Genomic DNA, 24,997 nt, shown 5'->3' with positions numbered 1-24,997 from the left:
ACTTTAGGCTCATGCTAGAAAGCACCAAAAAAAAAAAAAAGCCTACTAGAACAGCACTCACTGTCATTGACAGCTAAAGACGTCAATTTTTTCAAGTCCGCTGTGGCTCAGTGGGCAGTGCTACGGAGACGTCAATTTTTATTGGATTGGCGGTAAATGAGTTAACTTTATTTGGTTATGTGGGTGTTAAACAGACACACTTTCAAATGATGACAGGTAAGTACAAATTGATTGTTAAATTTAAAAAATAATAATAATTTCGAGTTTTAGAGGTAGACGGTCACAGTAATGGAGAACATTCTTGAAATGATTTCTTGGTCTCACAAAAACCTGGCATTTCAAGAGGGGTGTGTAGACTTTTCATAGCCACTATCTTCGATCTCATTGCAAAAGAGACTTTGTTCGAACTTACGTGTGATAACGTACTCCTGGGCTAAGGCCTCGGCATGCTTCACTTTGGTCTTGCTCTTCACCACGCACAGCTTCGCCCCCCTGGATGGACCACACGTCAATCACACGATACATAAAGGAAACGTATGGACCGCTTGGAAATGCTCATGTGTGTGTTTTGTGTGTTAAATACCTATGGCTCTTAACGGGGTCATAGTACACCTTGGCCAGCCCGTTTCCGGTTCCCACCATGATCTGGTTGAGCTTGGGGTGCCACAGGCAGCGCACCACACTCTGTTGTGACAAAGCACGCACACGCAGAAAGAATGAGCGCCTTATTGTTGTCGTCGTGAGAGCAGGTTGGTGTTGGTACGAGACGAGCCCAGGAGTGCTGCGCTGCGCTACTTGACTATATTTGGTGGTTGGGGATGAGGGGGCGGGATCCCTCAGGACGTGTCTGTGTGTGACAGATGGCCCGGTGCCAATCGGCAAATGTGACCACATTTATCCACGGAGTGTGCGAGGCTACACGAACAAAACAGTGAATATTCATTCTCAGACTGTTCTGTAAATATTTATTCATACACAAACATTTTCTGGGTTTATTAAAACTTTTGGGGAAAATAGTTCAACTTTTGATTTGAACCTTTATTACACTGTTTAGTCAATAATTTTCAAATAAACAAAAATATATAGAAACTTTTGATGAATCCATATCAGTTTTAAACAGATTATTTTTTTCAATGAAAAAAAATAAAATAAAATACTGTAATGTATTGATGTAAGCCCCACCTACCTTCGGTTAAACCACGCCTATTTCTGATTTATGCCACGCCCACTCCGAATACAGATAATTGAGATGGTCGAACACGCTCATCCCTATAAAAGATCATGTAAGGTGAATTCAGAGATTTGTTTCTAAATAAAAGTTGGATAATTGCTGCAGCCCATTTTTTTGGGCTGCGTGTGTTCAACTGTGCCAAATGACGCACTTGAAATTTTTTAAAGAAAATTTTGTTAAAATGCGCAAAACCAACATGCGGGCGGCTTCACCCCGTTTCCATTAGCTATTGCGCTCAGCTGACTGTCAGCGTGATTAATTCGGTTTTTTTTTTACGCGTCCCTAATGATCAATAGAGATTCGGAAGTCATGTGATTATTTCTCTGAACACCCCCCCCCCCCCCCCTAAGTTTATCATCTGCCGCCATTTTTTTGTGACTACAATGTGTAAGCTGTATACGGAGGTGGATGACGCTGCAGATGAGTGACGCCTGTTAGCGTGTAAGCTAGCAGGTGACTAGCAGTGGGAAAGTAAAAAAAAAAAAAAAAAAAGGGGGGGGGGGGTATAGGCATTAATGGGAATGTCCTGAACTTTCCTTTCTGTGCGGCCCATCAACATCTGTGACGACCCACTGAGATTTGTAGGTGCGCAGGGGCAGAGTGCTTTAGACGTACAAACACAAGTGGGGGGTGGGTCGGTGGCCTAGGACGGACGGAACGGTCGTGTGCGGGATGGGGGGTGGGTAGTCCAGATTCGGTGAGGGTGGAAAGCTGCTTAGCGTCCAGCTGTTCAGCTTCCCACCAGGACACCAGCGGAAGGAGTGTCAATCTTACACGCACACTCATTCGCGTTAACTCATACAACGTTCTGAAAAAGCTCCATATTAAATTTTAACATATATAGAACTATAAGAACTATAAGCAGATGTCTTGGCGCTACGGAAAACAGATCGGAAATTTGAATTTGAATGCCTTACCCCCAAATAAACACCTGTTACTCTTAACACCTCCTGCCATTTTGTGCCTAATTCTGCCCTAAAACAAAAAAAGCACTCTTCGATGTAATTATGAATAATGGAAATTATTTCAAAGCTCTTATTGTTTACTCTGAAGCGGTCACAAAAATCCCAAGTACATTTCCTGGCATTTTTTTTTCTTCTTCCATTCGTTGGTGGATGAGTGCAGCTCAAACCGAGAGATGAGGGGTTAATCTGGTCAACGCGTGCGCTCTTTAACTGGCAGGATGTGACACAACATGATGGAAATGACATTTTCTCAATAAAGAATTGAAAAATGACAAACCACTGTCATTAGACAGAAACATCAAAGGTCTTCAATGGACTTTTGGTGAGAGAAGTGATACGCTTTTCCTTTTTTTTTTTTTTTTTTTTGCGACTGAATGCAAATTTATCCTAAAATTGGATTTTAGAGGACTGGATTATGAGGACAATTTGTTTACACATCCACCTGACATGGACGATTGGTCCCGAATCAAAAATGTAATCCCAAAAGTCAATCTGAGGTGAGCATTGTGTTACATCGGTAACAACCAAATCTCAGGTCATGTGTTGTCGACGCTAATGACCGGGGCTAATCAATCGGTTCAATTCAAATCCTAACTAACTATAATAACTGATAAAAGCAAAACATTTTTTTTTTAATTTATGGGCACAGGAAGACAACCTACCCAAAAAAATGCGTATTAAATCACAATATTAATGATAATATATATATATATATATATATATATAATATTTTTCAAAATTCATCCCTGCAGAACATACAAGTAAAAACACAAGTGCATGAAAAGGGGTTGGGTTAAAAGCCTCACCCGCTGCGGAGTGATGGTATTTCCAGCCAGACCCCCCCCCCAAAAAAAAGAATCTTCTCGCTCGGTTTGCTCGCCGCTGGGACAGCCAGGTTACGTTTGCGCAACTGGGCCACGCGGGGAAACCTGTCCTCGGTCTGGGCCCACCGCAGTTTCGGGTTATGCGTGGTGGGAATTTGCAATGTTTGCAAATAATCACGGGCCTCTTCGTGTGCGGTGGAGTCGTTCCTCATTTGCTTCTACTTTAGGTCAAAAAGTGTTTCACAATCATTTTTTTTTACCCTACATCTCCCTCAAGATTATTGACTAGTCAGTAAAATGCTTAATTTACAATAAATAATAATAAATATTAAAATATGGTACGTTACATTGAATTCTTTTTTTTTCTAAATGTTTCTAATTAGGGGTGTCAGGCGATTAAAATTTTAATCGCAAATTTTATATCTGTTCTGAATGTACAATAAAATATTGTTCTCCAAGTTTTCATACTCTTAACATAAAAGTGGAAAAAAATTATAATAGAAATGCGGCTGCATATTTTAGTCATTGATACAGTAATTTCATAATAATTCATAAAATTGAGTTAAAATTAAAAATATGACCTGTTGTGTAAAAGTGTGATATTGATTTGTGTTGCTCATTTTTCTGCCACTAGATGGCATAATTGCATTTGTAAGACATTGGCACATTTTTAAAATGGCAAAATCAATCTTGTCCCCAAGTTTCCACAAATATATGCATTATTGTGAAATTTGTTGCTGCTAAATTTTGACATGGACGTGTCTGCTGCGTTGCGACTGGAATTCCCCCAGTACAGTAATCGCGCGTCAAATTTTTTTTTGTGGCATTAAAGCAACTTTAAATGAACTCAAAATTAATGCACTTTTTGACACCCCTATTTTTTAATCTTGATCTGTATCTCTCTTTTCTTTTTTTAAATATCTCAAAAAAAAAGAAGCTGGCATTGGTACAGGGGTGTGTAGACTTTTTCTATCCACCGAAGAGTCGACACAATGGCAAAAAAAACACAGTGCGGCCTGCAGGTAGGTTGCAGCTTGCTTATTTAAGAGTGTGCTGGCAGAGCGGCTCGTTCCTTTTGTGTGCAGTAGAAAGGGTGAAGCGCTTGTTTATAAAACGGGCCCATTACTGTAATCTCACTTGAGTGCATTTACCGTCTCACTTTTTTGTTTCTGGCATGTCGAATTGACTTTTTTTTTTAGAACTTGCGTTAAACGCATTTTGTGATTTCCTTCCAACTCACCGCTCGTCACTTTACCAATAAACCAAATATTATTAGTAGCTCTGCTGGGTTTTGTCAAACCATTGTGAGGTTTTGTTTTGTTTTGTTTTCCCACAGTAGGAGTACACTTGGTGGAGCTGATGAATGAACTATTTACTATGTTTACAGCAGACAGCGCGGCCTAAGAATTTAAGTGCAATGCGGTCCAGGCGGGCGGGCAGAGGAAGCGAAACGCAAAAGGGCCACCAATCACTTGTAACTCAGCCACAGTCCACGCAAGATCAGAGCTCGGACCCGGGATCCTCCTGAGGACGGGAGCTTACAGAGATACATATATCACGCCTCTTGACTCAGATTATTTTAACAGAAGCGGCAGGCATCTACAAATGAGTCTTGGGCCACACTTAAAAAAAAAAAAAAAAAAAAAAAAAAAAAAAGGAGGGGTGGGGGGGTTGTACTATGACAAGAAAAGACGTTATAGCTCGGGAATATTTTTAACAAGTGGATGTCAACATTTCCACATAAGCGTTAACTCTGGCTTATACTAAAGTGCTACTTGACAACAACATTTCTCGGAAAATTGTGACTTTTTCCTAAAAATATTACGGCTGCATTCCAGATATTAAACACATTAATTCATTTCATTTTATTCATTTATATAAGACAAAAAATATTCCCCCAATGTAGAAAGAAGACAAGTCTTATTTTATCTGCCTCGTTTTCCACCCAGAATTCAGTTACTAAAGAATGTAATTTAAAAGCAACAACATAAACAAAAATATATATAAGAGCTGGTCACTTATTCACATAACTTTTGAGTTTCTCAAATAATAATTATAATACAAATGCAATATTAATGCTCATACAAAATTCTTACTACTTTATTCTCTTAAAATTTATTTTCTTTTTCTTCTGACATCATGACTTAATTCTTGTAAAATCGACATTTTTTGGGCAATATTATGACTTCATTTTGTAACAGTGTGACTTTATTCTTAAGCAAGGACTTCATTCCCATAATGTTAGAGCTTCTTCCACATGAAATGTTCCAGCTTTATTCTCATAATATTATAAATTCATTTTCATAAAATGCATTTTCTCTTTTCTTTTAATATTCTAAATGTAGTCGCATAAAATGTAAGACTTTTTTTTTCTTGTAATAGGGCAATTTATTTTCTAGAATGGGCAACTTTTTTGTTTTAGCTTAAACTTTTCTTGTAATAATTTGACTTTATTTACGTAAAACTGTATTTTTTGTGAGGTAGGACCGCTCAATCCTAACAATACGGCTACATTCTTGTTAAATTTGAGTTTTAGACTTTTCTTTTTGCATTTATCTCTCTTGCTTTTAAGGCGCTAGACACGGCTAAGTCTTTAAACAGTAACTTTGTGCTCGTATGTTTTGAGCCGCTCCGTATCATATCGTGGCCTAAGCTAACACTCAAACCTGGCATGGTCCGACTTGTTGTTGGAAAAGCAATTTCGCGTTCCCGCGTGGCTGCTTCCCACCACAAAAAGATGCTTTGATATGAACGTCTGCCTTTCGTCCTCACGATGAACACTGAAAGCAGCTTGAAATATATATATTTTTTATTCCCACTACCGCTACAGTGTTCTTACGATTGTCAGCCTCATCATTTTCCCAGCACATCTTAGAGGAAGAAGGAGGAAAAATAAAATAAAAAATCACACTCCAAATCACAGGATAATCACCAGAGATAATCTTTGATCGACTTTAGACAGGCGGGCCTTTGCTTACTTTCATTGGAAAAGAAGAAAAATTCAAAATCTCAGGCTGGTTATCGATACGGGTGTACCTCGATTCACATTTACGATTGTTAGCCATTTTCTGAGCAGATCGGAGAGAAGAAATCACGGTTCTCGTCCCACACACTGCAAGATAATCGCTTTGGATAATCTTTAGAGACATCCAATAATCAGGTCTTTGCTGACTTTGAAATTAAGCCCAATTATTGGTACGGGCAACTCTCAAATATTGGATTTTTACGTTCAATGGCAGTTCTGGCAAAGATGTCTTCTTAAAGGATCATTGTGCAGTTTGTCACTTTTTTTTTTTTACTCATGACTGCCACCTCTGGCCGAAAGCGTCACTGCAGCATCTGTGTCAGGCTCATTCAATGGTGCGCGTGCGAGTACGTGCACGATATTAAAGCGACAGCCACAGTTCACAAACGGAGACATGACTTTGCACACTCTACTATAAAAGGGAAGATAAAAGCTGATAGGTGCAGTCAGAGTAAAACAGTCAGGGCTCTTTGCACTCATCTGGGCATTGGTGGAGCATGCAAGATGGAGAAAAAGTTGAAACATGACCTTTTTAAAATGGCACCTTTAGAATACCTCAGACACAGTTTTCTAGTGCTCGGCCGATTTCTTCGTTTGGTTTCCTTCTGGGATTTCGGGATTCGCACTTTCTCCTTCATTCATGCAATCGTGTAATCTCACATGACGCCGAGTCAGACACAAGCGCCGCTCCCCTCGAGGCTGCCGAGTTTTTGGCTTGTAAGACATCCAAACTGTCAGAAGCACATTTGGATCCACTCAGCGACCACTAAACAAGAAACACAGCTGCGGCTTTTCCAGTCCCGTTCGTGTTCGCAAGACTTTTTTTTTTTTTTTTAAATCCAGCGTTTGGCGCCAGCAAGCAAAAGACTATCGTGGCATTTATTTATTTCATCGCTATTTTAATGAGATGAGACTAAAAGGTTGCTACTGAAGATGCTTCCTTCTTCCTGACGCGAGGCCACTTTCAGGCGCAGGTGTGACGTAAACACGACTTTCTGGATATCTGGACGAGTTTCCTGATGTTGGACTGTCTGCGTTCTTGGGTGGACTGAAGTGTGAACTCTTTTTATTGAAGCGCTTGTGTTCTTTTTGTGTTTGACTTGTTCCACTGTTGTGACTCATTTGGAGGGAGGAGGCACTTCAGAACCGCAGCTCAGCGCCATCCGAGCCTTTATTGGTCGCCGTCAGTCAAACGGCACGTAATGAACGACGTGTACTTTTTACCCAAACGGCCACAAGATTCGCAACACCTGCGTAATCCAAAGAGATCCTAAACAAGGCCTCACTTTCTGGCTTAGAAAAAGCGCTTTGTTTTGTCGTAATTGTCTGGTTTGTTTTCCGTCCTTCATCCAGCAAGACGCATTCCAAAAAATCCTGCGGTATGCCAACAAGCAGAAATGTCACAAACAATGGATCCGCAAATTCTTTATCTTCTGCCACCGAAAATGTCCTTTTCGATCTCGTACCCGCAAGTTCACCCAATGGTCGATGTCAATACGCCAAAGTGCTTATGACTTGGTATTTTGTAATACGTCCATGTTTTGACTACGGTTACCAGCTACGATCGACCACAAAAGAGGAGGGGGGGGGTAGGCTAGAACATGCTGATGTTGTCCTAAGATAATGAAATTTTAACATCCAAAGTCATAACCCGAATAAAAAAAAAGTGTCAATGAGGCCGTCTTGCCAGGGCTTTGTGGTAACGGCGTGCGTCAAGCCGGATCCGATCCAAGACGATCCGATTACTTTGACGAGCTCGGCGCTTTAAAAACTTTCCCCCCGCGCCGCGTCGAGCGTCCATGTGTGAATAACATTACATGCTGCCGTCAATCTTTCATCTCAGACAGAGAGATGAAATACTCATTCCGCGCGGTAAATCATTAGAGTGGCCGCCGGTCAACTGTTTTGAATTACAGCGACTCGCCGTCCATAATAACGTGAGATAGAGGCTGCTGCGATGCAAGATGACTTTTAGGAGATGCATGATGGGGATGTCGTAGTAGAAATATTTTGTTTAGTACCATACTATATGGCAAGTTTGATTAAAAAAGAAATATTTTATTATTATTATTATAATATTATAAATACGGAGCATGAGAGAATTTTTTTGGAAAAATATGTTTCTCATTAGAACGAGAAACTTTCTAGTTCTAACGAGAAAATTTCTTATTGAACTTTCTCATTTTTGTTGAGAAAGTTTATCGGTTAGGATGGGAAAGTAGTACATTGCTTGCTAGCATGGGAGACCCTAGCGAGAAAGTTTTTCGTTTCTCATTAATGACAAACACATTTATTTTTCTTGTCCCTCATGTCACAGTTATACAAAATTGTAATCATATTTTTAATCAGATCTATTTCAATTTAAACCAGATTTTTTTTTTTAAACTTTAGCTCAAATTGAACGTCAAAGTCGCCTTTTTACAAGGTGTTCATCATCATTCACACCACGAAACATATCATCTTCGCGACACATTCTCTACCTAATTGGGAGTTTTAAAGTACAGTGGTACCTTGGCTCACAAACTTCATTGGTAGTATGTGAGCCGAAAAGTTCGTCTTCCAAACAAGTATTTCCCATAGGAAACCATTGAAATGAGAATAATCCGTTCCCAGGTCCCCATAAAACACAATTTTCTACTAAAAAAAGCCTTAAAACTATACAAAATATACCTTATTTTATGTATAATAAATGTGCTATTGTATTGTAATTAAAGAAATACACTGTACTGTAAAATAAAGTGTTTTTATTTGCAAAACTTGCAACTTGCCTTTGTGATGGTACAGTAGTTGAAGGCTTGATGGAATGGAGTGGGAGGAGGAGGGAGGGAGGGAGTTACTGTTTGGAAGGAGAGTCCTCCGGTGTGGCTTCTCTTCTTTGCTTCTCAGGAGACTCTTTATCCTTGTTGCTGACTAAAAACCTCTTAATTGACACCTGTTGGTAGACTTAGCGTACTGGTACTGGGACGCTAAGTCACACAAACGCGCACCTCGTTCGTGTTTGTCGATGATCTCCTCCTTCTGCTCGACCGCAATTTTCTTCAATGTCTTCTTAGGCTTAACACTAGCCTTTTGTGGGGTCTTTTTCGGTCCCATGGTAGCAAAAGTACACTCCAAAAGTACTCCAAAATGATCCAAAATGTCTACCGAACACAAACCACGTCCGCACTCAAACAAAGGGGGGCGACGAACTGGGACGCCGTGAGCGTGCGTCAGCGTCTCGTGATTTCTCGTGTCGCGAGATTTGGTTCGTCCGCCGAAAACTAGTTCGTCAGCCGAGACAAAATGCTCGCGAATTTAATGTTTGTGAGGCGAAAAGTTCGTGAGCTGAAGCGTTCGTGAGCCGAGGTACCACTGTACTGTAAATTGAATTATTTTTGTATTCCGACATACATTTCGATTCAGTTCAAAAGCAAAACAATCTCTTACCGCATTAGTGACTTCTATCTCGTAGACTCGCTGAAAGGTGGCTCGGTCAAAGAAGGCCAGCTTCCCGTTGCCCTGGTCTTTCTTCACCGAGGTCCCCGTTACGATCAGCTGGTCGTCGGGGCTAAAACAGCAGTCGGTCCTGCTCGGGGTGGAATTAAACACATGAAATTGTCGTGATGTAACACCATTAAAGTCTACTTTGGAAGTGTGACTCACATCGCAAAGTAGTTAGTCAGTCCGTTGGCCGTGTTTAATGGCTTCTTGAAGTTGCGTATGTCCCAAATCTTCAGTGTGTCATCGCCTAGCAGACAAAACAAAGGGGTAATATGAAGTGACATTTCAGGGAAAGTCAATGCGTCGGTTTAATCTCAGGAAGAGGGATCCAAACTTTTAACTTCTCAACTTCTCACCTCCACGTGACGCAAGAATGGTGCCGTCGTAGGAAAAGCAAATACGGGAGATGTCGGACCCTGGCGTGTGGGCTTGCCGACAGTGGAACTTGGTGTGCACCTACGATAATAAGAAAAATCCTTAGAATTAACACATGCAGCAAAATAGAAACATTTGCCTGGTGTTGATCACCAAACAGCTTTCAACTACAACATGTGAACTTTGTGCTTATAGAAGTCCACTACGAACTCCACTACGGCACATCCATCCTTGCCTGTCACTGCGCTTCCTTCATATCTCGGAATAAATGTTCGCCAAAGCCGCAAAATTTGCTTCTGCTTACAAATCCCCGAGGTCAGGACAGAACGTGGGAAAAAAAACGCTTTCAAATTTGGCCTGTCTACAGTACCTGAAATGATTTTTGCAAAGACTTGAAAATAGCTGAACGGATCAATTTACTCAACTGAAGATGTTTTTAAAGGACAGAGGGGGGGGGACGACGACGACGACTCTCCTGATAAATATAACGGCTCAAGTTGCAATGTCTGCCGTATAACTTAGCTGTGAAACGCTGCCCTCTTGGCCAGGTCTCGTCTGAAAAAGTCATTTTTCCCAATTTTCATCCTAGAGAAAGGAAGAATGAAAATAGAACGAATGGTTGCCCTCCAGGCTTTAAAAGAAACTTCTTCAACCAGAATTGAAAAATAATCCGGTAGGATGGTGGGCAAGACATGGAATTTAAAGCCAAGGGACCGCCACTCGGTGCAAACATTGCTCAAGGGGACCGTGCTCGCAACTACCATCACGAAAGCAGCAAAAGCTAGGATGTCCTGTTGACTCTTTGACTGCCAGACGTTTTCAGAAAAGGGATGCCGTGGGTGCCAGCCGATTTAAGCATTTTTGACTGATCTTTCAAGGTCCACAGAAAATTATGTGTTTGGACTATGGAAACACACATACTACCAAATGAAAGATTGGACTCTCATTTTTCATCAGAAAAAAAGAGTTTGTTTCTACCTTATTCCGTTTTTCAGTAATCAACAATAGAAAATGGTTAGTTTCACCTCTGTTTTGAAAAAAACGTCTTTTAACGTCTTTGGCACTCCTCCATAGGATTTTACTAAACGTTATTTAACGTTTTTGGCAGTCAAAGAGTTGAAATGCTGACCTGTAAAACTGTGGATTCAAGCGCTATAAAAGCAACTCATTTGAATCGGAGCCATTTTCTGGGAAGACCTCTTAAGCCATCGCGCCAGTTCGATACTTCCAGTGTCTGACTGGTATACTGTACTTCTTGTTAATTGTTATTGGAAACGCAAGTTTTTTTTTTTTTAGAAAAAACAAATAAATAAATAAAATAAAAGAGCAATGATGATGACATGTCAAATCGGTAAAATTACCGAATGAACAATACTGAGCTCTCCAGAAAAGGAAAAAAAAAAAAGGGGGGGGGGGGGGAACGCAAGTTAACATGTAATTGACACTCGATGGATGCAATACTTTGGATGGATTAAAAGTCATCTTTGGGAAACACAATTTGATGAGTCCTACTACATCAACCCTGTCATGCACCCTCTCCTACTTCGTGCCAAGGTCTGCAGCTCCAGACTTGGAAGTTAACCCAAAACAAACAATTTGGCCCTCTTTAACACACAGACCCAACGTTCGAATAAAAATAACTGGAATAATTTGGCCGTGCCTCCTCTCAGCCCTCGAGAGGATGCTGCATGTGACTTGACTTGTACCCGAGGCAGATAACAGCGATCGATCATTAAAAGACACCCGTGAAGCAACAGCCTGAGGAAGTGGAGCTTGCTAACACCCAAACAAACATAACCTCGGTTTATACTCCTACAATTTCATTAATTCTAAACGAAATGCAAATAAGCGAGTGAAAAGAGAATGGGGCAATACTGGCCTTTTTTTGTCTCGGAAATGCGGATAAGGAATTTTAAGTGCGGCGAGCGCCCGTGACAGATAAGATAGAGGAACGCTAGTGTGGAGAGTGTGAGGTGAAAGAGTGATGTGCCCTCGCGATACCGGAGGGAATTGAGGTCATATCAGACTTGCAAAGTCAATGGAGTGAAGTTATTAACGGAGACAAATTAGATAACCGCGTCACCTTGAACTGTAGATAACCACAATTCCACTTTTTTAGAGGCTTGGCCTTGGACACTTTTGTCTTGTCTCTGCAGGGATGATCATTTTTTACTTGCATTTACCACAGACTCATTTGACTTCCATTTTTATCGCTCATTATCTACTGCCTCTTTTGCATAGCCCAGAATAAAAGCCAAGGGGTCAGTTTTACATAATGAAATGGGGGGCCTTGTCGGGTTCAAGGCTGCAAATGTAAACTCAGCTTCATTTGACTTCATTTTAGCGCTGACTCTTAACGTTTCATCCACTCTCTCTCTCCTCAGGGATGCATTCCTTGCTGGATGGAACTCGGCTGGCTCCGTGTTTGAGCGAAGCGGCTCTCGGTTGAAGAATTGTAGACGAGCGGCGAAAGTCCAATCGCGCCGATATTCCCCGCTCAATAATATTGTTCATTTTCGGTTTCATCTGCTCTTAACTTCCCTTATGATCTTCGTCACTCCGCGAGGCAAGTTCTCGCATTTGAGTTCCAAACGGAGATAAATTGATGGTCGTTTGGCGCTTTCCACTTTGGAATATTGACAGTAATCGTTGACAACTTCTCACTTTTGCTGAGGGTTTTGTAACATCAAATTCTTATACAGGTCTAAAATCCTGGCCCCGCAACATCTTTTGACAGATCTTTAGTCTTCTCTGTGGTGGTTTAGAGCTTTAAGTGTAAGAAATTGATTCCTAGAAGAAGTTTGCCTTCTGAGCAGTTAGATCATGAGCGTTGGTAACTTTGTGACTTTGTAGGCAATCCAATACATGAGCTAACTTTTATATCGTGAGCTTTTACAAAGTGTTTAAGGAATTGAAGACCGCTCATTTCGATCAAATTCAGACATTCCAATATGATTTTTTTTTCAAAAAGTTATCTCCTAGTAGACCTTTTGGGCTGCTGCGTGGGTACATGAAGCACATGGACATGTTTCACCATAGACACACTGCCAAGTGGTAATATTTCACATAACTGTCCAAATGTTTTATTATTTATATATATAAAATGAAAAAAGAAAAAAAAACTCATGTTCTCCACAGGCACGTTTTTTTTCCATGTTTAACCAGTAAGTTATGAGAACCTGTTTGACCCATCCTTCATCATGATCTTTTTTTTTTATTTGATGGCTTCTTTCTTGCTAAAATGAATAACATCTGTGGTTAGTACCCGCTGCATTTATGCCTCCTTTTATGTGGTCGTCTCCTGCAAGGTTGCACTAACTTCAGTGTGCATTTTGCGCCTGTCCAACAGCGTTTCCTCGACATCTGTTCAAATGTTTGCGATGTGCACTCGCGTGGCAGATAAATGCAAAACCTTGTTCGTAAATTGTACGAATCGGAACGGACAAGAATGACAGGAGTGGCACTCGATGGAGACATTTCTCAGGCCGACTCGTCTGACAGTCCCACCCCAGTCCTCTGGGTGGCGGTAGAGGCTGATTAAAATAAGGTTAAGTATGTGTAAAGCAAGTTCATTCGGTCAACATATGATACGTGATGACTCTAAATTCCTTATCAGTGTAAATCAACAATCAATTCTTCATAATCTGCTATGATTGATAATTATGCCTTAAAAATCCCATTAAGATCTTTGACTGCCAGACGTTTTCAGAAAAGGGATGCCGTGGGTGCCAGCCGATTTAAGTATTTTGACTGATCTTTCAAGGTCCACAGAAAATGATGTGTTTGGACTATGGAAACACACATACTACTAAATGAAAGATTGGACTCTCATCTTTCATCAGAAAAAAAAAGTTTGTTTCTACCTTATTCCGTTTTTCAGTAATCAACAATAGAAAATGGTTAGTTTCACTTCTGTTTTGAAACAAACGTCTTTTAACGTCTTTGGCACTCCTCCATAGGATTTTACTAAACGTTATTTAACGTTTTTGGCAGTCAAAGAGTTAAAAGGAGTGTAATAGGCGTTCAAGTAAAGCAGCGTAATAATAGCTGTTAATCAGAGTATTTGCCGGTAATGGTCAGTTACATACACCCGTTCTATTTCTAGCCCATAGACTGTTGTTGTGAAAAGGCCGAGCGTTTATTTACTATCCCGATGTTGGCCGGTGTCACTGGATGCCAGGGCGTTTGCTTCCTGTGATAAGCTACATAGAATGAAACCGGACCCCCCGGTGTACGCCGTTCGGCACCCTGTGACAACCTCTGCGAACCATGCCCTTCTTTCTCGAGGCCGTCGTAGTCTCGAACGAACCAGTGTGTCATTGGCATGCTGTATATAGGAACGCGTGCATGGCCAGTGGTGGGAAGCAACAAAGTAGAAATAGATTTTCATGAGGATAATAATCTCAAGATGGTAGCAGAAATTTGCCGAATTAAGCTTGTCTGTCAAGTGCCAGTAGACCGCGAAGAAAAACAATAAATTATTTTTATCTCATCTTTTTCGTGTCTGCACATTAGGTGGAGAGCTAATTTTCTTACAGTGTTTGTTTCGAGGTATGATAGCGAATTGATTACCAAATTAACCGCTAATTATCTTAATTAGCCATTAATCTCTTTTAGACATAGTTTGATTTAAAATTGCACAAATCCTCGGAATTTCAGCCTGTCAACACTAAATATCAGATTTCAACATCTGTTTACACTTTGGAAAACGATGATCAACAATTTTCTGGCATGTTATGGAACAAACCAGTAATTGAATCATTAACTTATGTTGAATTGTGTACTGTCAATTTTAAATGTTTTTGGAAAAAAGGGAAAGAAATTTTTTTTTTGTGTTTTAAATCAGACTAATCGATTAATTAACAAAATAACTGGCAGATTAATCGATTAATAAAATAATTTTCCTTTTATACAAGACAATTTGGGGTGTTTTAGTAAAGACCGGAACACATTAATTGCATTTCCATTCTTTTCATTGGGGAAAGATGATTTGAAATGTTTTTAAGCACCCAAGCAGCAGCTCATAACTCTAAAAGTAAAAAGTAGAAGACGAAGCGTGTGAGTACTTCTGTCCGCGGCCAACATCCGTGGTGCTTCCAGTCGCCATCTAAACACGTTGGACGGTGAGAGTTGATAAATCGCAGAGGGAACAGTGCGTCGGGTTTCACCAGTGATACCGGCCGACCGCATGGGGCCAACTGTTCTCGCCAAGTTATCCGAGTATCATTATACGAATACCCTCCCTCCACCGCCGCCGCCGCCACCACATCAAAACCTTTACAAGCGCACACCTAAGAAGCATTCGACGACGGCCACTGTGCAGCCAGTAATGACATCGCGCGCTGACCTTTGTTACTTTGTGGGGATCAAGTGGCCAAACCGCAGCCCGGGCGGGACAGCTGCTCGGATCTTTCATGCAAGTCAACAAGTGGCGATAGTGAGGCAGCGTAGATGCATTAGTATCACACTGCCCACGTAATCTGACAGTGTGTTCGCTTTAAGTTACTGCATCGCCGACAAGCCCAGCAATGAAGAATTCCTTACAAATCTTCTTTTGTGGGGTAAAACCTAGGGTGCCTTCCAAAGAGAACAATCTTAGTTCTTTCCAGGGGTAGGGTACTTTCCAAGAGTAAACGCTCATTGGCAGAAGACCGGCGTTAATACAACGGCAACAAACCCGACTACTGTTTTATCTTCCCCAAAAATGGAAGACGATCCAACCATTTTCGAAGCTCACAACACAGATGTTTATCATCAAGCGGTCTTTTAGTTTGTCATCGGTTTCTAAACATTTTCGTTGGACTTCAGAAGAACGCCGAAGCTTCGTCTTTAATGGACCGCTGCGCATACAAAATTCTCGTGGGGAGCGTCGTCTTTTTTTACCAGTCAAAGGCCAAAAAAGGAAAACGTTTCAAAACAATCCCAGGTGTCTAGTGACGTCTTCCTAAAAAACAAAACAATTGTTTTGAGGGCTTGGTCCTTCACGACTCATCGCGCCTCTACAACAGATTAAGTAAGACTTTCAATACCCTGACAATCAGGAGCAAAGAAACGTTGTGACTTGTTAAGCGGCAAGTCAAAAAACAAACTTTGGCGCGCACAAAAGCCCAGACAAAGGCAATTAAAAAGTCAATTTCCCTGTAGAAACAATAGATTTCACCTTTGCGTCATACAAACCAGCTCTTTGGGGGTCTTTCCTTTGTAACGTGGAAATATCTAGACCGTCAATGACCTCATAACATTCCACCCATCTCTGGGGTAATGTTTTGGAACCAAGGCCCGCACCCTCCATGCGCCCGTGTATCAAGAGGCCCGTTTCTTCTGAATCAGGCCGACCCGATCGAGGGCGAGCAATTACTCGCCGCGGGAGTTCACCGGGAGGACCGACTCGACCGGCCATCGTAGGATTAATCAAGCACCACGTCACCCCCAATAGCGCAGCTCCAGATCAAGGTGGTGCACATGATTGATCGTGATTGATCTGCCCCGCATACTCTGGCCATGAGTAATACGGGAGACAGGCAGACAAGGGGGAGGGCAGCGGCAATAAAAGAACAAGGTCGACTCCTTTTTAGGCTCGTGGCTGAATTCAAGTTAGGTTCCTGATTAGGGCAGAGGGCATCGGTGAAAATTCTTGAGCCATTCAGACAGGGGGCAGGCTCCAGTGGTCAGGGAACAGACATGACTATTGTGAGCTGCTATGGGACGCGCGGTAAATATTTAGCTTGGACAAGGGGCGGTCGTAAATTTCCAGAGCTTTAATCCAATCTCCCAGGAGTGCGCTGCTAAGAGTGCAATGAAGAGCGAAATCTTCAACAATTGTGACTAATGAAAGCGCAGCCACTTGCGGCTCAAACTACTGCACATTGTTAGTGTTGTTATCTGATTACAAAGTTGACTGCCGAATGAGTAATTACGGTGTAGCCTACTTCCCATTCAACTAATCTGGATTAGCCACTCGCTTTAATCAAACCGTTCCGACTCGCTAGCTACAGCTTAACCGTCACCGTTCTTGAATGAAATAACAGAAGCGGCCGACCTTATCCCGCACGAGGACCTGTAAATGTAAAGGCGGAAGAGAAGGCAAAAGGAGGGCATGGGAAATGTTCTAATAATTGCAAGGAATGCCGTGCAAAACCATGCAGTTCATAATATGCTGTGTGTTTGGACAAGGGGATGCACCGATACCATTCCATTGTATTTTATTCTTTGGGTGAAAAATGACTTTTTGTGGTAAGTACTGAACATTTTGAGTTGCACTCAAAAATGATAGCTGCGCATCCCTAGTTTTATTTGTATTTATTTCATGTGGATCTGCAACCAGCGCTCTTCTTGCTCACATGCGAGGGCATTCTAGTACCTTAAATGTGATATTTTCTTTTCATGTTACACAAGTAGCTGCATATCTGAAGGGCACTTCAATTTTGGCAGGTAAAAACAAAAGGAAAAAAAAAAGACCAAGCTAAGACTCGTTACTCAAAAAACTCAAGTCCAGCTACTATCATGCAGTCAAGTTTACTGCAAATAAGTAACGTTAAAAGGTGAAATATTTTAATAGTTGTAAAAAATAAAAATAAAATCATATGTAAAAAAAGGGGAAAAAAATGACCAAGCTGAGACTCGTTACTCAAAAAACTCAAGTCCAGCTACTATCATGTAGTCAAGTTTACTGCAAATAAGTAATGTTAAAAGGTGAAATATTTTAATAGTTGTAAAAAATAAAAATAAAATCATATGTAAAAAAAAAGGGAAAAAAATGACCAAGCTAAGACTCGTTACTCAAAAAACTCAAGTCCAGCTACTATCATGCAGTCAAGTTTACTGCAAATAAGTAACGTTAAAAGGTGAAATATTTTAATAGTTGTAAAAAATAAAAATAAAATCATATGTAAAAAAAGGGGAAAAAAATGACCAAGCTGAGACTCGTTACTCAAAAAACTCAAGTCCAGCTACTATCATGTAGTCAAGTTTACTGCAAATAAGTAATGTTAAAAGGTGAAATATTTTAATAGTTGTAAAAAATAAAAATAAAATCATATGTAAAAAAAAGGGAAAAAAATGACCAAGCTAAGACTCGTTACTCAAAAAACTCAAGTCCAGCTGCTATCATGCAGTCAAGTTTACTGCAAATAAGCAACATTAAAAGGTGAAATATTTTAATAGTTGTAAAAAATAAAAATAAAATCATATGTAAAAAAAAAGGGGAAAAAATTACCAAGCTGAGACTCGTTACTCAAAAAACTCAAGTCCAGCTACTATCATGCAGTCAGGTTTACTGCAAATAAGTAACGTTAAAAGGTGAAATATTTTAATAGTTGTAAAAAATAAAAATAAAATCATATGTAAAAAAAGGGGAAAAAAATGACCAAGCTGAGACTCGTTACTCAAAAAACTCAAGTCCAGCTACTATCATGTAGTCAAGTTTACTGCAAATAAGTAATGTTAAAAGGTGAAATATTTTAATAGTTGTAAAAAATAAAAATAAAATCATATGTAAAAAAAAAAGGGAAAAAAATGACCAAGCTAAGACTCGTTACTCAAAAAACTCAAGTCCAGCTACTATCATGCAGTCAAGTTTACTGCAAATAAGTAACGTTAAAAGGTGAAATATTTTAATAGTTGTAAAAAATAAAAATAAAATCATATGTAAAAAAAAGGGGAAAAAATGACCAAGCTGAGACTCGTTACTCAAAAAACTCAAGTCCAGCTACTATCATGCAGTCAGGTTTACTGCAAATAAGTAACGTTAAAAGGTGAAATATTTTAATAGTTGTAAAAAATAAAAATAAAATCATATGTAAAAAAAAAAAAGGGGAAAAAATGACCAAGCTAAGATTCGTTACTCAAAAAACTCAAGTCCAGCTACTATCATGCATTCAAGTTTACTGCAAATAAGTAACGTTAAAAGGTGAAATATTTTAATAGTTGTAAAAAATAATAATAATCATATGTCAAAAAAGGAGGAAAAAAATGGGGCTTGATTGCTGATAAATACTGGATGAGGTGCATCCGCGAAGGTTTTGGCTGCAGTGAGGATGTGATCTAATCCAAGGTCCGACAATGCCAAAATCAACCAGTGACTTCAGCATTCTTAAGCAATGGAATGTGACTGTTAATTGTGCTCTGATAGTGGAAAATGTAAAGAGGGAAACATTGATTGGGCCTTTCATCAACTTCCATGAATATCAACTGAAAAAGCATGTCAGGTAATCCACTTACATAACTGCTTTTATTTATTTAAAAGCTTTATCTTTTTATAGCAGAAAGCGCAGCGAGTCAGTGCGTGAAGCCCATGTGATGCGCCGTCCGGCACCAGACATGAAATATCTAAGCAACTGTAGGAGGGAGCGTCATGAAATTTGGTACGGACATCCACGGTGCCCCAGTGATTAATCCTAATGACTCCAGGCTTGACCTTTGACGTTGCCTCTCGGAGCGCCAGCAGGTGACATACCCTGACAATGAACATCTGCTTGGATGGACTGGCCGGCATCTTTTCTATGAATCCCAGATGATGTTTGAGAAGAGCTCAAATATTCCTTCTTTGCGATCATTTTCATCTCATTAAATTTGGATGGGAAATCTTGAATATTTGTTGAAAAATTATCATATATTTGGTAGTGATGAGAATCACAAATGTTACACTTGCCAATCTTGACATGATAGTGATGTCATTGTTGGCATTTTATCCAAAGCACTGCAGTGCTTATGTGCAGCTGCACAGTGGAGGGAATTAAAAACAAACTCTGGTCCAAGCCTGGTCGCGGTCCATTCAATAAATTCTCATCTTCAGTTTTGGGCCAACGCGTTTTAAAACAGCTTGTTGAACCCTGACCCCTCTGACTGTATGACCTCTGTAAGAAAACAAACTTTGTGCAGGGGTCCCTGGTTAACGACGTTTTGAGGGTCCCCCTGTATCTGCTCAAGAGAAAACTCAACGGAGTAACCCTCAAAAACAAACAAATAACTGAAAGAGGCTGTGGTAAATGTTTGGGCCAAGTCCACCTCCAGACTTAAACCCTACAGTGGATGTATTTTTTATTTTACCTGCTAAAGAGGAAACTCAAGAGAGAAAATAGATCAACAACAAAGCGGCTGCAGTGGCCAAGTCCATCCCCAGAATTAAACCCTATAGAGAACTGCTAGATAAGACAAAAGCGTAGAGCAAAATCCCTCCAAAAAAAAGCAAACGACTCAAAAATACTGCAGTGACATTTTCGAATATTCTTAGTCATGTCCGTATTTACCATTTTGTATTTAATTGTTTTCAATGTATGGCTTCTAAGTGTTTTTCATACAAACAGTTATGGTAATTATGACTTAACTACTGTGTTAGCAGAACTGTAAGAAGACTTACACTGAGGTTTCTGTCCCAGATCTGGATGGTTCCGTCCTGGCAGCCGGCCGCTATAAGCTTCCCGTCGCGGCTGTACGCGCAGCACGTGGGGGTGACCTTCTTCCCTTGGACCGAGCGAGGTTTGAACACAGACTTGTGCTTCTTTTCCGACGTCACGTCCCACGTTCGCACCGTTCTGCGGAAAAAGAAGCGGGGATGTCATTGATCTTCAACCGAGCGGCATGAATCAAGTCGTAAAGAAGATGGCCGTCCAAACATATTGGGTCATTAGAGACGTCCCTACGGTGATAAATCAGTCTTGAAGAGATACAGTGAGCATGAACATGTGGTTAAGCGGCTACATTTCACAGGTTGTAGGGGAGCAAACGGTAGATCAGGTTGATGGGCTTGAAGCCGCCATGAAACTCAAGTCTCGCCTACATCTGCTGAGCACACGCGAGACTCATTGGATTCTAGTGGCAGGACGTTTTGGGATGGTCATCACAAGTGAATAGTATGAAAAAAAAAAAAATTATTTAACCATTATTTAACCAAGAAAATCCCATTAAATGAGTTGATTAACTCTTTGACTGCCAAAAACGTTAAATAGCGTTTAGTAAAATCCTATGGAGGAGTGCCAAAGACGTTAAAAGACGTTTGTTTCAAAACAGAGGTGAAACTAACCATTTTCTACTGTTGATTACTGAAGAACGGAATAAGGTAGAAACAAACTTTTTTTTCCTGATGAAAGATGAGAGTCCAATCTTTCATTTGGTAGTATGTGTGTTTCCATAGTCCAAACACATAATTTTCTATGGACCTTGAAAGATCAGTCAAAATGCTTAAATCGGCTGGCACCCACGGCATCCCTTTTCTGAAAACGTCTGGCAGTCAAAGAGTTAAGTAAGAATTGTAGAATTCTTGATGATTGTGAAGACTATGAATTCAAATGTGTCCTGGAAGTAATTGAGTTTGGAACATTCAGAGTATTAAGGGTTGGGGTTAAAGATAAGGGTTTCAGGTTTAGAGACAAGGGATTAGGGGGCGGTTGTTCGGAAGCAGGAAGAGCATTTCCACATACCTTGAATGTTTTTAGCTGGCAGCTAACTGCGGTTAAGTTTTCAGTGGACGGACAAAGGTGATGTCATAAATTGTACAAGTCTCTATTTGGACTATTCAAAGACTGAGCACAGAACAAGACTCCAAATGTTTCTGCAACCCACTGTGTGCTGTAGCGAACACCGAGACCTTTCGGGTCATGAGGTCGGGCCGAGGTGCGTAAACACACAGTCAGGGGCTGCTACTACTAACAGAATTCCTCCTCCGCTGCCGCCTAGAACGTTACAGACGTGCACTCTCAAAGCCGTGTTTGGACAACGGCTAACAATGTGACACAAATGCCAGCTCAAGACTTACGGCTTGAGTAAGAGCTGGCAAGGGTCAAAGAAAACTCTGTTTGATCCGTCGTCGTGTTTGAATCAACACAAACCAAAAAGGAGTTAACGAGGCAAACGAGAGCAGCACTCAGGCCTCCACCAAGGCGGAACAATCCTAAACATGTCCGTCTGATTCATTGAAAAAAACAAACAAAAAAAAAACGTCGGACAAGTTCCACTCCAGTCCTGTAGGTGGCAGTGAACACACAAAGCGCATATGTGAGAGACTTGTCCAATTGCTGCCTCGAACTAACATCTCGGTTATGATTACGGACCCGGTGCGACTGTCAAGACAATAAAGACATTCCAAAGAGGAAATATTTACATCTTTAAGACTTTTTTTTTCTCCAAAGTATGCTTGCTTTCAAGTGGGGGAAAACGAGGACATCTTGGAGGCCACAAGTATCGTCGTTAAGTCCATATCTTCATTACAAGTCGGCAAGTTTGCATAACAAGAACCTGACCAGCAAAATTCGCAACAGGTAAGATAAGATAAGATCCACTGATTGTCACACCCACCTAAGTGGGGCGAAATTCGTTCTCCGCATTTGACCCATCCCCTGAGGGAGCGGTGAGCAGCAGCAGCAGCAGCAGCCGCGCTCGGGAATCATATGGTAATCTAACCTCCCAATTCCAACCCTTATTGCTGAGTGTCAAGCAGAACGGCAATGGGTCCCATTTTTATAGTCTTTGGTACGACCCGGCCGGGAATTGAACCCACGACCTCCCAGTCTCAGGGCGGACACTGTACCACTAGGCCACTGAGCTGGTAAGGTGTTGGATGGATGGAAATTCCAAAGGACGTCTACTTCTCAGCCTTCCCGGGACTCTTCCAATCTCTCGGTACCTCCGTGGCGATCTTCTTGATCGGCCGCTTCCCTCTAAGAGTATTTCCAAAGGACGGCATCTTTTTGAGTCACTCCGAAGAATGTGGCTTGTTATGGAAAAGTAACACCGACTCATGTGTAGTATGTAGAAGCCAGCAAAAACATTTTGGTGCCGTTCCTTATCCCTGCGTCCTTGTTTTCCGTTCAGTCAGCAGTCCCCCCTTTTCGCCCCCCCCCTCCGTTCCCCTTAACACAAAGACTTTCAGTGAATGTCATAAAATGAGGACCATACATCTCCAGTCATGCGTGGGCACTTTATGAGGTAGCCCAGCGGTTCACACATCAACTGCGGAGAGACAATCCCCCCCCCCACTGGCCTCCCAGATTTTATCCGTCCATCAGGTTACAGGTCTAGCTGGGGGTGATGGTGATCATTTTTGCCCGATGTAGAGATAAGGGCGAGATGTTGTAGGTCTGCGCAGCTTGCGCAGAGTTATTTATTGGGTCAGGTTCTGGTGACTGAATTTGCTGCATGATGGCAGGCTGACTGACTGGGGGCTGTGTTTTGGGAAAGGGGGATTAGGAGGGATATTTGCGGATGCTCCGTCCTCCATCATAGCTGAGCAGAATAAAGTGTGTGTGTGTGTGTGTGGGGGGGGTTTAGGAGTTGGCGTAATGGCGCCCAAGCAAGAAAGAGAGAGAGAGAGAAACTACCTTGGTCCAAGCAATGTGAGAGGAGCCGCTGATTTGAACTGGGCAAAAATACTAAAACAATGTTAAGGTCAGAGGTCGGGAATTCGGGTTGGCTTGGAGTTAGGCGGCTAAGGGTAGAAGAGTTTAGGGAGGTTAACTTTAAGGAGGATGAGGTTTTGATTAGGATTATTAAAAATGAGGGTTGGTTAGGGGTTAGCGTTGGTTGAGGTTGGGGGGGGCGGTTTAGGGGTTAGAGTTGGGTAGGTTTGATTGGGGTTCAGGTTAAAGTTGCCGTTAAATCACCAATGGCTTGAACTGGACCATACAACTAAAACAAAGTTATGGTTCAGGTAAGGGTTTTGGGGTAAAATAAATAAATAAAAACCAAGTCAGCCAGACAGAATCCACTGTGGCCCAAGCACAATAATACAAATTCCAGAAGATTCCCCAGTCCCGTTGGCTAGCATTAGACTATACAACCCCAAAAAAGACAGTAAAAAAAAATTCAGCCGTGACTTCGACTGAACAAGGACAAATTCCCGCCTTGACGGTGTGGCATGCGCGTGTTTTCAGGATGGACACGGAAGACTGGCAGTGTATGGCGGGCCATCGACTGAGACGCTACTGGACTGTAGACGAACCCGACGTTCAGACAGAAATCCCCGCAATGGATTTCTTTTGCTGTTGATCATCAAATTTTCAACCTGTGATTACACGAAATAACTAAAAAAAAAAAAAAAAACGGGTTTATGGACATTGGCCAGATATGTTACAAATGATCAGTTCCGATGAGGGTAATTTATTTACACTACTACAGATTAATTCATGTCGGGTGATTACTGTATCCAGATCCAGACTGTCATGGCATTCAACTTACAACAGCACATTTCGTGCAAGAAGCTCGATCCCAAGACCCAAAACACAAAACCTAAAAACCATCCCAAAAAGAGTAAAAACAAAATGTCAGACTATTCAAAAGAGCGCTTATCTAAACCCCAGTTTCAAGTTTCCACCGGCCACAGCGTGTTTTTATTTGAAGAAATATGTCATTATTAAAGATCTCACATAAAAGGAGGAAGATTCACAATTCATTCCCAAACTGTTTTCCCTTCGAAAGGAGAAAGTCATCCCGGTGAATCCCGGGGCCGCGTCTTCAAATCCAGCTGCGGCCTTGTAAGCGAGCCAGAATGACGGGAATCCCAGGAAACAATCCTCAAATTGTGTGTGTGTGTGTTTGTGGGTGTGAAATGTGTGTGCGTGACATGTGGGTTGTATTAGCCGGTGGCCGTTCGTCCCATCTTCACTCGACTTCCTATAGGTCGCGTTCCTATGTTCACCTGCGGCCACCAGGAAATAACAGACGAGGAATACACGTCTATCCTGTTACCGATGATTCTATAAACTACATCGAGTTTGTGAGCATTCAAAGACATAACAGCCCCGATTCAAGGTCTGTTAAACCACCTGACAAGATCCAGAAATGCTTTTGGAAGTCGGTTTAGCATTTGGTAAAACCTCATCCTTGTTTTTGATGAGCATCAAGGCTTACTAAGGCACTACATTTCCATGCTAGTCATTATGGTGGTAACTTGGGGAGCAAAGTAATTTTTTTTAAGCGCTATTTCTTTATTGAAACAAGAATTGCAGGACAATCGCCACCACCCGCTGTCACTACTTCCCTTCCAGAGGAAAATGCTCCGCTGCGCTAGTGAACATTTCCGAGAAGCCGGGTCGGGTCGCAGCTGCCGTGAATGAAATTCGGAGCAACTGGAGCTTTAATTAAAAGGATTTGGGCGGTCCAGTGA

General features: G+C 41.3%; 1 protein-coding gene across 2 annotated transcripts in view; it reads right to left on the bottom strand.

The window, feature by feature from the left end:
• The window catches only part of wdr70 (WD repeat domain 70), a 43,239-nt gene that overhangs the window by 4,901 nt on the left and 13,341 nt on the right, over positions 1-24,997 (bottom strand). For both annotated transcript variants that reach the window (XM_077543064.1, XM_077543065.1), the window contains exons 10-15: positions 20,258-20,432; positions 9,882-9,981; positions 9,688-9,772; positions 9,472-9,610; positions 584-684; positions 413-492 (exon numbers count right to left, since the gene is read on the bottom strand). In XM_077543064.1, the coding sequence (XP_077399190.1) occupies positions 413-492; positions 584-684; positions 9,472-9,610; positions 9,688-9,772; positions 9,882-9,981; positions 20,258-20,432 (680 nt within the window). The remainder of the gene's footprint in view (positions 1-412; positions 493-583; positions 685-9,471; positions 9,611-9,687; positions 9,773-9,881; positions 9,982-20,257; positions 20,433-24,997) is intronic.

This window comes from Vanacampus margaritifer, chromosome 14, assembly GCF_051991255.1.
Source record: "Vanacampus margaritifer isolate UIUO_Vmar chromosome 14, RoL_Vmar_1.0, whole genome shotgun sequence".
NCBI classification, from domain to species: domain Eukaryota; kingdom Metazoa; phylum Chordata; class Actinopteri; order Syngnathiformes; family Syngnathidae; genus Vanacampus; species Vanacampus margaritifer.
Note: the sequence above shows the minus strand (reverse complement) of the source record. Positions and strands in the feature narration are given on the sequence as shown.